We start from the raw sequence: 13,292 nt of genomic DNA, 5'->3' as shown, positions 1-13,292 counted from the left end.
GAACTCCACCAATGATGGAACTGAACCCAACTTGGCACACATAACCGCCATGACCAACAGAAAATACTGGAAGGGTTTAGTGGGCATTGACCTTGAGCTTTGGAGTTGCAGTTCAACTACATCCAGAGAGCACTGTGGACTCAAACAATGATGGATCTGGACCAAACTAGTCACGAATACTCAATATGCTCAAGTGTGAACACTGGTCGAGTTTGGGGGAAATAGACATTTGGGAGTTGTAGTTGCTGGGATTTATAGTTCACCTACAATCAAAGAGCATTCTGAACCCCACCAATGATAGAATTGGGCTAAACTTCCCACACAACCCCCATGACCAACAGAAAATACTGTGTTTTCTGAAGGTTTTTGGCAACCCTTCTGACACCCCCCTCGCAACGCCCCCCAGGGGTCTCGACCTCCAAGTTAAGAAATGCTGCTCTAAAAGGACATGTAAGTTAATGTGGCTGATCACAGGTTGAGAAACACTGTTTTAGTTATTTGGGACGCTGATTCAGAAAATTACATTGGATAGACCACCTCAGGTCTAGTTTCTGATACAGAACATATGCCATCCAGTAGTCGCTATCTGCTCACCCACAGAAAACCATACTTAATAAGCTTCGGCACTATAAGACAACTTCGCGAGACCAGTCACTCTTGTTGCAACAGTGTAGTAATGAGGCCCTGCACCATATTTTAGTTCTTGTGGACCACTGGTGGTCCATAGACCACAGGTTGTGAACCACTGCTTTAAGGGAAGGAGGAAGAGAAGGAGGAACGCAGTGCTAGTGGATAGGGAGTCTACTTAAGTCATAGAATCATAGAATCAAAGAGTTGGAAGAGACCTCATGGGCCATCCAGTCCAACCCCCTGCCAAGAAACAGGAATATTGCATTCAAAGCACCCCTGACAGATGGCCATCCAGCCCCTGTTTAAAAGCTTCCAAAGAAGGAGCCTCCACCACACTCCAGGGCAGAGAGTTCCACTGCTGAATGGCTCTCACAGTCAGGAAGTTCTTCATGTTCAGATGGAATCTCCTCTCTTGTAGTTTGAAGACATTTTTCCGCGTCCTAGTCTCCATTTCCTAGTCTCCGCGTCCAAGTGATCCACTTCCATATAAAACTAATGACCCTTTTCTCAGTTCCTTTCAGATTAGCATATTTCCAGCGTCAGTTTGGCAAAAACGATCCAGTACTAAGGCTCTATGGACTATTAAAGGGTTATTAACCATGAGAAAATAAACACCGCATCCACATAATAGGTATTGCAAGTATTGCTGTCTATTCCAAAGTTATGGTGAATACCAAGGGCTTGTTCACACAACAGGCAACGTTTGTGAAACCGGCCTTGGAGCTAGCTGTTCCACTTTCTGAGTGAGGCTGAGGGAAACTACCTGGTTGAATGCAGTTCCATAGAGCTTTGTTTACTGTTGTGTGCCTTCAGGTCATTTCTGACTTATGGCAATTGTAAAGCAACTCTTTCATGGAGTTTTCTAAACAAGATTGGTTCAGAGGGGGTTCTGCAATTGAGGCTGAGAGAGCATGGCTTGCTTGAGGGTTTCCATAACCAAGTGGCCCTCATCTCCAGAGTTGTAACCCACTGCTCCAAACTGCAGGTATATTTCACACTCTCAAAAGGAAACACATTGCATAGAAAAATAAAACATTGAGACAGGAGTGAGAGACATAAGGGTTACCAAATATGGTCTTCTCCAAAGAATTTCAGTACCAAAACCTTAGATTTGGGACATCCCTTCTCAGTTTATGTGGACTGGTGATGTTCCAAGAATGGTATTACAAAGGTTGCCTTGTGAAGTCGTGATAAATTAAGCATCAGCTACAGAACGATAGAATACACAAGGCTTAACAAATGAGGGAGATATATACTTTTCTTTCCCCCTCACTCTGGATATTGTAAATCTCTATGTGGTCCAGGGTGAGACTATCTAGCAGAGTGTATCTCCATGTATGAGACAACCACGGCTCTGAGATCCACTGTCTCAGTGGGGACCCCAAACTCAGAAACTCGCTTCCGATAAGTGTTTAAAGGATTGGATAACAAAGGATTAATTGGGGCTGTCTCTGCCAAAATGGGAGAGTTGAAAGATATGCGATTTGTTGTGCTATGAATTGTGGATTTCACTGTGATCTCCCTAACTTTCATCATCTGGATCTATGTGGCTTCCACAAGAGCAAGCTTAATCTTTAGTCCAGTGGTTCCCAACCATGTGGTCTGCAAGAAGTGGTCGGGGTTTAGCACAGCTGGAAAATCACCAGCAAGGATAAGATATACCAACCAAAAGGTTATCAGTTCAAAGCCCCAGGTCAGTGTGAGCTGCCGACTGTCAAACCCAGCTTAGTGTTGACCTATGCAGTTCGAAAACAGCTTGAGCTATAATTAGCGAAATTAGGTACCGCTTAAACAAGCGGGGGACACCATAAAAAAGATCAGAAAATGCCAGGTGACCAAAATGGAAGGAGGAAGTCCTGAAGGCTTGTCATTATAGAGGATGGAGCGACAGCACCCCCTGTGGCTGGATTTAAGCACAACCATCCAGGGACCAAAAAGCTGGATGTTGACATCAACACAATATACCTTGGGTTGTTGTAGGTTTTTTCGGGCTATATGGCCATGGTCTAGAGGCATTCTCTCCTGACGTTTCGCCTGCATCTATGGCAAGCATCCTCAGAGGTAGTGAGGTCTGTTGGAACTAGGAAAAAGGGTTTATATATCTGTGGAATTTCTGAAATATATTCTGCGGCTTTCTGAAATATATTTTCACAATCGCCAAGGGTGAAAAAGGAAACTTCTGGGCTGGAGGGAAAACACCCAGAAACATTCATTCCAAGGTACAAAAACTGGCCCAGCAGGAAGGAGTTCCCCAGCATGCTGCCTCCGCTATTTCAAGCAGTCTGAACCACTGAACATCCAATTGAGATGAATGCCACCATCCACTACTGAGACAGAGTCAAGAGAAATCTGGACTCACAAAGCAGAGCACCTTTTCCATCCGTGTGCTTCCCACTCATGAGATTGCCATGTAGCAGCAAAGCATCCCCTTTTACCTACTTGCTCACCAAATCGCTAGTAAATAAGGAACACGTGCTGCCAGAGGCACACCCAAAGCCTTGTTTGCTCTGATCTGAAACAGAATGAGAGGCAAGGAACTCTGAGCATTTCCAGCTTACTTACTTACTTAGGCAATACCTCGTAACTTGAGGATGATTGTCTTCCAGATGTGATGTCTCGGCGGTGGGTCCGTCAGTGGCTGTAGGGCCCTATTCTTGATCTGCATCTCCTCCCACAGTGAGGACATCAGTTTCCAGATGGAAGGCGGTTCCAGTCAGGGTTGGCTTGACGTGCCTTCCTCTTGGCCTCTTTCTCCCTTTTGCTCTCCATTCGTGCCTCTTTGAATTCCACAGCACTGCTGGTCACACCTGACCTCCAGTTAGAGCGCTCAAGGGCCAAGACTTCCCAGCTCTTGTTGTCTATGCCACAATTTTTAAGGCTGGCTTTAAGCCCATCTTTAAATCTCTTTTCCTGATCACCAACATTACGTATCCCATTCTTGAGTTCAGAGTAGGATAGCTGCTTTGGGAGACGGTAATTGAGCATTTGGACAACGTGGCCAGTCCAGCGGAGTTGATGTCAGAGGAGGATTGCTTCAATGCTGGTGGTCTTTGCTTCTTCCAGCATGCTGACATTTGTCTGTTTGTCTTCCCTATAGATATGCAGGATTTTTTGTAGGCAACACTGATAGAATCGTTCCAGGAGTTGAGTGTGACGTCTGTAGACAGTCCATGTTTCGCAGGCATATAGCAGGGTTGGGAGGATAATGGCTTTATAAACAAGCACCTTGCTCTCCCTACGGATGTCCATGCTAGACAGGTTGGCTCACACCAGTACAGCTTCTCTCTCACACACACACACATTCTCTCTTTTTCTAGATACAGAATGGGGGACAATGCCTGGCTCGAGAGTAGTATGTGTGAAAAAGATCTTGGCGTCCTTGTGGTCAGCAAATTAAACATGAGCCAACAATGTGATGTGGCGGCAAAAAAAGTCAATGGGATTTTGGCCTGCATCAATAGGAGCATAGTTTCTAGATCCAGGGAAGTCATGCTACCCCTCTATTCTGCTTTGGTTAGACCACACCTGGAATATTGTGTCCAATTCTGGGCACCACAATTCAAGAGAGATATTGACAAGCTGGAATGTGTCCAGAGGAGGGCGACTAAAATGATCAAGGGTCTGGAGAACAAGCCCTATGAGGAGCGGCTTAAGGAGCTGGGCATGTTTAGCCTGAAGAAGAGAAGGCTGAGAGGAGATATGATAGCCATGTATAAATATGTGAGAGGAAGCCACAGGGAGGAGGGAGCAAGCTTGTTTACTGCTTCCGTGGAGACTAGGACGCAGAACAATGGCTTCAAACTACAAGAGAGGAGATTCCATCTGAACATGAGGAAGAACTTCCTGACTGTGAGAGCCGTTCAGCAGTGGAACTTTCTGCCCTGGAGTGTGGTGGAGGCACCTTCTTTGGAAGCTTTTAAACAGAGACTGGATGGCCATCTGCCAGGGGTGATTTGAATGCAATATTCCTGCTTCTTGGCAGAATGGGGTTGGACTGGATGGCCCAGGAGGTCTTTTAAACAGAGGCTGGATGGCCATCTGTCAGGGGTGATTTGAATGCAATATTCCTGCTTCTTGGCAGGGGGTTGGACTGGATGGCCCATGAGGTCTCTTCCAACTTTTTGATTCTATGATTCTGTGATTCTCCTCCTCCTCTTCTCTCTCTCAAGTGATGCAACTTAATAGCAAGTTCCCAAATGTGTTTATTCAGAAGTAAATTCTTGCAGTTTTCAGGAAACACGCTTAGACTGATAGGCCTTTCAGGCACAGGTTATTTTCTTTTGATTCCTCTCTGCTGATTCTCAAAGCACCTTCCGTCTCCCTTCTGATTCGAACAACATTGACTTTGTTCTCCAGGGAATAAAGGCATTTGCCTGCCTTATTTAATTCAAGAGAATCTGTATCTTTTATTGGAGAGCATCTCAAAATAGCACCTGCCTCTAGATAACATACCCTTCATTTGAAGCTCATCGGTGAATTAATCAGTTACAAGGAGGGCGGTTAACATGTATTTATTCAATGAGTTTCTCTTCTACTTCAGTGTGGCTCCTCTGTGCAAAAGATATTATTAAGGCTGGCATTTCCAGACGCATGGAACATCATGTAAATGAGCACTTTGCATACCTGAATGATATTTGTGCTCAGGCAGATCCGCATGAAACAGGCTCCTGTGTTCGTTCCCTAAGAGGAGGATTCTGCAGGTTCTAAATGATTTCGTTATTGGGTTGTTGTAGGTTTTTCCAGGCTATATGGCCATGTTCTGGAGGCAATTTTTCTCCTGACGTTTCGCCTGCATCTATGGCAAGCATCCTCAGAGGTAGTGAGGTCTGTTGGAAGTAGGAAAAATGGGTTTATATATCTGTGGAATGACCAGGGTGAGACAAAGGACTTTTGTCTGCTGTGGCTAGGTGTGAATGTTTCAGCTGATCACCTTGATTAGCATTAAATGGCTTGGGAGTGCCTGGGGGAATCTTTTGTTGAGAGTGATTTTATGTGCCTGTTTGTTTCCCCTCTCTTGTTTTGCTGTTGTAATTTTTGAGTTTTTTAATACTGGTAGCCAGATTTTGTTCATTTTCATTTTGTTCTTCCCTTTGCGGTCAGTTGTTCCCTTGATGTATGGCAGGAACACTTTTCCTCTGGGAGGATCTTCATCTTGACTCTCGTGGCTTGTTGGTTGTTGGTTTCTTCCTTTCTGTTGAAATTGTCCACATGCTTGTGGATTTCAGTGGCTTCTCTGTGTAGTCTGACATGGTGGTTGTGAGAGTGGTCCAGCACTTCTGTGTTCTCAAATAATATGTTGTGTCCAGGTTGGTTCATCAGGTGCTCTGCTATAGCTGACTTCTCTGGTTGAAGTAGTCTGCAGTGCCTTTCATGTTCCTTGATGCGTGTCTGGGTGCTGCGTTTGGTGGTCCCTCTGTAGACTTATCCACAGCTGCATGGTATGTGGTAGACTCCTGCAGAGGTGAGAGGATCCCTCTTGTCCTTTGCTGAACGTAGCATTGGTTGGATTTTCTTGGTGGGTCTGTAAGTGGTTTGTATGTTGTGTTTCCTCATCAGCTTCCCTCTGCGGTCAGTGGTTCCCTTGATGTATGGCAGGAACACTTTTCCTCTGGGTGGATCTTCATCTTGACTCTCGCGGCTTGTTCTCGGTTGTCTTGCAGCTCTTCTGATGTCTGAGGTGGAGTCTCCATTGGTCTGGAGAGCCCAGTTGAGGTGGTTCAGTTCATCTTGGAGAAGGTGTGGTTCGCAGATTCTTTTTGCACGGTCTGCCAAGACTTCAATTGTGCTTTCTTTATTCATAGCTCTGGAAATGAGGATCAAGCTATACAGCGGGATGGGGATCACGTGGCCCTTCAGATTACATTTCCCATGATTCCTGTTTAAAGGGATGTGTTTACACTCTCGAACAGTGGTGTCAAACTTGTGCCCCCCCCCCAGGTGTTTTGAACATCAGCTCCCTGAATTCCTAGCCAATGGACAAACTGGAGGCCCAAACAGCTGAAGGACAACAAATCCGACATCTCTGCTCTAGAATGAATGCAGTTTGACACCACTTTTACTGCCATGGCTCATAGAATCATAGAATCAAAGAGTTGGAAGAGACCTCATGGACCATCCAGTCCAACCCCATTCTGCCAAGAAGCAGGAATATTGCATTCAAATCACCCCTGACAGATGGCCATCCAGCCTCTGTTTAAAAGCTTCCAAAGAAGGAGCCTCCACCACACTCCGGGGCAGAGAGTTCCACTGCTGAACGGCTCTCACAGTCAGGAAGTTCTTCCTCGTGTTCAGATGGAATCTCCTCTCTTGTAGTTTGAAGCCATTGTTCCGCGTCCTAGTCTCCAAGGAAGCAGAAAACAAGCTTGCTCCCTCCTCCCTGTGGCTTCCTCTCACATATTTATACATGGCTATCATATCCCCTCTCAGCCTTCTCTTCTTCAGGCTAAACATGCCCAGCTCCTTAAGCCGCTCCTCATAGGGCTTGTTCTCCAGACCCTTTATCATTTTAGTCACTCTCCTCTGGACACATTCCAGCTTGTCAATATCTCTCTTGAATTGTGGTGCCCAGAATTGGAATTCTATTGAACTGAGTTGTAGTTTATTGAGGCACCACTTACTTAGGCAATCTCTCATAGCCCAAGGATGATGGGCCTCCAAGTGTAGTGTCTTGGCGGTGGGTCCCTAAAGTGGCTGTGGAGCCCTATTCTTGATCCGCATGTTCTCCCGCAGTGAGGACATCAGTTTCCAGATGGAAGGCAACCCAGTCAGGGTTGGCTTGATGCAGCTTCCTCTTGGTACATTTCTCCCTTTTGCCCTCCATTTGTGCCTCTTTGAATTCAGCAGCACTGCTGATCACAGCTGACCTCCAGTTAGAGCGCTCAAGGGCCAGGGCTTCCCAATTCTCAGTGCCTATGACACTGTTTTTAAGGTTGTCTTTAAGCACATCTTTTAATCTCTTTTCCTATCCACCAACATTATGTTTTCCATTCTTGAGTTAGGAGTAGAGTAACAGTTTTGGGAGATAGTGATCAGGCATTCAGACAACATGGCCAGTCCAGTGGAGTTGATGGCGTAGGAGCATCGCTTAAATTCTGGTGGTCTTTGCTTCTTCCAGCACGCTGACATTTGTCTGCCTGTCTTCCCGAGATTTGCAGGATGTTTTGGAGGCAACACTGATGGAATCGTTCCAAGAGTTGAGTGTGACGTCTGGAGACAGTCCACGTTTCACAGGTGTATAGCAGGATTGAGAGCACAATAGCTTTATAAACAAGCACTTTGGTCTCCCTAAGGATGTCCCGGTCTTCCTACAGATGCCATCCAGTCCAACTCTATCTTGCCATGCAAATTATTCAACCACAAATGGCCTTTTAATTGTAAATCTTATACGTATCTACTCATTGGAAGTTCTGCGGATTAAACTGAGCCAGCTCTTGGAACAGACATAGAGTTTAGAACATACCTCACTACTTCTGAGGATGCTTGCCATAGATGCAGGCGAAACGTCAGGAGAAAAATTGCCTCCAGAACATGGCCATATAGCCCGGAAAAACCTACAACCAGTGATTCCGGCCATGAAAGCCTTCGACAATACAATACCTAAATATTTGCTTTGCACCTTTAATATCCCAGGGTCAATTCTAAGAGGATCCAGCCCAGATTATCTAAACTTCCTTCTGAAATTCTGAATTACCAAACAGTATGGACAATCTTTAGGGAGATGACCCAAAGGGCTGGATTCCATATATACCAGCTTCCTATATGCTAAGGCAGAAAAAAATGAAATGCAAAGATACAGAATGGGCGAAAAAGATTTGGGAGTCCTTGTGGGGAACAAGTTAAATGTGAGCCAACTATGTCATGCAGCGGCAAAAAAAAGCCAATGGGATTTTGACCTGCAGAAATAGGAGTATAATGTTGTCTAGATCTAGGTAAGTCATGTTCCCCCTCTCTTGGTCAGACCACACCTGGAATATTGTGTCCAATTCTGGGCACCACAATTCAAGAGAGATATTGACTCTAAGCTGGAATGTGTCCAGAGGAGGGCGACTAAAATGATCAAGGGTCTGGAGAACAAGCCCTATGAGAAGTGGCTTAAGGAGCTGGCCATGTTTAGCCTGAAGAAGAGAAGGCTGAGAGGAGACATGATAACCATACATAAAGATGTGAGGGAAAGTCACAGGGAGGAGGAAGCAGGCTTGTTTTCTGCTGCCCTGGAGACTAGGACGCAATGGAACAATGGTTTCAAACTACAGGAAAGGAGATTCTACCTGAACGTTAGGAAGAACTTCCTAACTGTGTGAGAGAGTTGTTGAGCAGTGGAATTCTCTCTCTCTGCCTTGGAGTGTGGTGGAGGCTCCTTCTTTGGAGGCTTTTAAACAGAGGCTGGATGGCCATCTGTAGGGGGTGCTTTGCATGAGATTATCCTGTTTCTTGGCAGAATGGAGTTGGACTGGATGGCCCATGAGGTCTCTTCCAACTCTAGGATTCTATAAGTACTGAACAGCAGCCACACATTTTTAACTCAAGGCCAACTCACTGAAGAATTTATGGCCTAAATTCTAGTGGTAGTCTTGACTAGACCCTAAATCCGGCTTGGACAACCTGAGGTCCTCCAGCTGTTTTGGCCGCCAACTCCCAGAATTCCTGGCCATTGAACAAGTTGGCTAGGGTTTCTGGAAGTTGGAGGCCAAAACATCTGGAGGGCCACAGGTTGTACAGGCCACAAATCAATGATGTTGACCCAACAAGTGATTCAATGTCTACTCTCATAAGGATTAACCAACAGAATCCAAAATGTAATGGGTTGGCTTTAATATTTTAAAAAGCAAGTTCTCGCTGGCAACCCAGAAGGGTTAAAATGCAGCAAACATATTAAACCCATCAAACCACCAGAACAGTGAAACTGTGGCACTCATAAGATAAAATTAATGTGCTTACCTTTCCTGAGCCCTGGGTTCCGCTCACATTACAACCCTAAAAAGATAATAAGAGCAGCTTTTATGTTTTGTTTGCATAGCGCACTCCCTCCTTGACTTCTCCAAAATAGATTAAAACTAGGTACTTATGCAATGATTTAAATAAACACACACACACACACATAGAAACATACACTTGAAAACTCCCTAAGCTGAGGCATCTAAAAGTTGGTTCTTTTGGGAGAATATCTGTTATAAGATGTTAAAAACACACACAAGGATTTTCTGGGCACCTAGCAAGTCAAACCCATCTTCTCTGAGGAAATGGGTTCTAGGTGGGCAGAGAAAGGCATTGGGGACAACAGAGGTAGGGCTCCGTGGGAGTGAAAAAATAGGGTGTTCGGAAGCATTGCTTTTGGGGACTATTAAGTTCCCAAACATACATTCTGCATCACGTCTCAATCAAAGAGATAATAGAAAGAAGGAGAAAGAAGAAGAAGAGGGGTAGGAAGAAGAGGAAGAAGAACCAACAGGAGTAGGAGTCGTTGTTCCAACATCACCCTAACCAAAATGAAGACACATCCCCAGCTCTGTCTGGAAGGAACACTCAAGTAAGTTTCTAAGCAGTGGTTGCTTGGGGGTTTCAGAGGGGTCACCAAAAGATACCAGAAAACATATATTTCTGATGGTCTTAGGAACCCTTTTGGTAAAGAAGCTTAAGACCTCACCTCTGAGGAAGCTTGCCATAGATGCAGGTGAAACGTCAGGAGAAATGCCTCTAGAACATGGCCATATAGCCCGAAAAAACCCCACAAGAACTGAGCTTAAGATCTCTTTGACTATCTATCTCTTCCTTTTTTTGAAACAGATGGTGAATCCTCCCACCAAAATCCCTCCTCTGCTGTTATTGGTTGGCCTCTCAGTTGGCTTCTCAGCCAAGGGGAGGGCTGTTTTTGAGACTCCAAGTGGGGAGAGGAGAGCAGGCATGCTCAGTGCATGGCAGTGTGATGTACATGCATGGGTGAGGGAGAGCATGTGAGGCTGGAGAGGGGCTCACTCCAGTGAATGCCTTCAAGGCATGGGAGTCCTGAATCAGCAGTTTCGCCTGATTCTATCATTGGTGGGGCTCAGAATGCTCTTTGATTGTAGGTGACTATAGATCCCAGCAACTACAACTCCCAAATGTCAAGGTCTATTTTCCCCAAGCTCCACCAGTAACCAGATTTGGGCATATTGGATATTTGTGCCGAATTTGGTCCAGTGAATGAGAATATCACCAAATATCAGATATTTACATTATGATTCCTAACAGTAGCAACATTACAGTTATGAAGTAGCAACAAAAATAATTTTATGGTTGGGGGTCACCACAACATGAGGAACTGGATTAAGGGGTCGCAGCATTGGGAAGGTTGAGAAACACTGTTCTAGGACCTGAAATCCCTTTAAAACTATTTCCTTAAGCTCTGTAAACATATATAAAGGAGTATAGATGGGAAAGTGTATGGAAGAGACCATGAAAATGAAAAAAATCTGGCTACCAGTATTAAAAAAACTCAAAAATTACAACAGCAAAACAGCAGAGAGGAAACAACCAGGCACATCTTAACACCTCTCAACAAAAGATTTTCCCAGGCTCAGCCAGGCCTTCAAATGCTAATGAAAGTGGTCAGTTGAAACATTCACACCTAGCTCCAGCAGAGAAGAGCTCTTTGCCCCACCCCAGCCATCCCACAGTTATATAAACCCATTGTTCTAATTCCAACAGACCTCACTACCTCTGAGGATGCTTGCCATAGATGCAGGCGAAACGTCAGGAGAAATGCCTCTAGAACATGGCCCTATAGCCCGAAAAAACCCACAAGAACCTAGTGATTCCAGCCATGAAAGCCTTCGACAATACATTGTAAGGTTTCCTACCTAGAAAACAAATAAAACCCCAAAGAAACTCTTCCAGTCAGTCTTAGGGGGTCCCAACACTTCCTAGACCTCTCCAAGGCAAGTCCAAACTGTCAACACTTATTTCCTGCAGTCTGTAAAGTCGATTTCCCAATCTAAATCTATAAGGGAGGGCCAAAGGAAAGGAGTAAGGCATCCTACCTAGAAAACAAACAAAACCAAAGGAGAGGAAAGCCTCCCAGTTCCTCTCAGGGTATGAAAACCTTCCTGACCTCTCCAGGGCGCATTGGGTGGGAATCCAAACTCTCCAAAGGTATGTGAACTTCCAAGGCTTATTTCCTGGGTTTCATTTCCCTTTTCCTCCCACCCCAGCTTGGATGTGGATCCCGTGGGCTCTGCCTGACACTCTGGATGGTGTTTCAAGGCACTTGAGGAAGAAGGGAACTTTCCAGGAGGCACAGCAAGGATGCTGTAAAAAAGTTCTGTGCGTAAAAACGCACCGTTTGCGCCTCGCTCTTTCCTTCTCTCCAGCGCCCACGGGAAGGGCTGTTCTCTAGTCCTACCTTGGCTCCTTGTCGCCGGATCCACGGGCTCGGCCCTCCCGCGTCCCTCAAGACCTCTAGTCCCGCGTGGACCCACCTGAGGAAGGCGCCGGCGAGAGGCGCTCCAAGGGCGCACGGCTCCAGGAAGTGTGGCGGCGCTGGGCTCGCTTCCTCCTCCTCTCGCCGGCCCCAGAGAGCCCTCCCCCGGCCGCACCTCCACCTGGATCCCTGCCTGCCTTCCTTCCCCCAGAGGCTCCACCTTCCCCGGCCTCCGTGGCCTTGGCTTAGCCACAGTCTCAGCGGAAAAGGCCTTTCCGAGGAAGAAGAAGAACCCGACTCCGACGCTGCAGGGCGTCCAACAGACTCGACATTCAGGACAATCCAGATTGACAGGAGGCAGCCTTGGACGAGCTTGTTTGTTGTCAGTGGACGGATTTCCATGCCAGCAGCACTTCATTCCTCTGGACAGCACTCCAAAGAGGAAGCTTGGCCTCCTAGAAAACTTCCGGAGCCAGTTTCCCAACCTGTTGCCTATCTATCTATCTACAGATCTGGCTGGGTTACTCTGGATAGAGGTTAGGAATCCAACTCCCGAAGCCAGTTTCCTAGCCAGTTGACCATCCAGATGTCTTCTTGGATTATTCTGGATAGCACTCCAAAGCAGGCAGTGTTTCTCAACTTTCCTAATGCCAGTGACCTTTTCATACAGTTCCTCATGTTTTTTAATGCAATACAACTGTCTTGCGTCACCCCTGACATGATAAATAAATAAGTTCCTCATGTTGTGGTGACTCCCAACCATAACATTATTTTCATTTCTATTTCATAACTGTAATTTTGCTACGAATCGTACCATTTGATATGCAGGATGTATTTTCATTCACTGGACCAAATTTGGCATAAATACCCTATACACCCAAATTTGAATACCGGTGTGGTTGGAGGGGATTGATTTTGTTGTTTGGGATTTATAGTTCACCTATAATCAAAGAGCATTCCGAACTCCACCAATGATGGAATAGAACCAAACTTGGCACACAGAACTCCCATGAACAACAGAAAATACTGGAAGGGTTTGGTGGGCATTGACTTTGAGTATTGGAGTTGTAGATCACCTACATCCAGACAGCACTGTGGACTCAAACAGTGATGGGTCTGGACCAAATGTGGCATGAATACTAAATATGCTGAAATGTGAACAGTGGTGGAGTTTGGGGAAAATAGACCTTGACATTTGGGAGTTGTAGTTGCTGGGATTTATAGATCACCTGTGATCTTGGAGGAAAGTTTGAACTGTGGTGCTGGA

The 13,292-nt window shown here is 45.7% G+C and overlaps 1 protein-coding gene across 1 annotated transcript in view; it reads right to left on the bottom strand.

Moving 5' to 3' along the window:
- LOC137094812 (transmembrane protein 184A-like) overlaps positions 1 to 12,480 on the bottom strand; it is a 40,709-nt gene extending 28,229 nt beyond the window's left edge. Inside the window, exons 1-2 of the mRNA XM_067460655.1 lie at positions 12,084 to 12,480; positions 9,568 to 9,603 (exon numbers count right to left, since the gene is read on the bottom strand). Of these exons, the coding sequence (XP_067316756.1) occupies positions 9,568 to 9,603; positions 12,084 to 12,443 (396 nt within the window). The 5' untranslated portion in view covers positions 12,444 to 12,480. The remainder of the gene's footprint in view (positions 1 to 9,567; positions 9,604 to 12,083) is intronic.
- Positions 12,481 to 13,292: the final 812 nt, after the last annotated feature.

The sequence above is a fragment of the Anolis sagrei genome, chromosome X (genome assembly GCF_037176765.1).
Source record: "Anolis sagrei isolate rAnoSag1 chromosome X, rAnoSag1.mat, whole genome shotgun sequence".
Taxonomy (NCBI): domain Eukaryota; kingdom Metazoa; phylum Chordata; class Lepidosauria; order Squamata; family Dactyloidae; genus Anolis; species Anolis sagrei.
The sequence above is the reverse complement of the archived record's forward strand: the minus strand, read 5'-3'. Positions and strand labels throughout refer to the sequence as shown.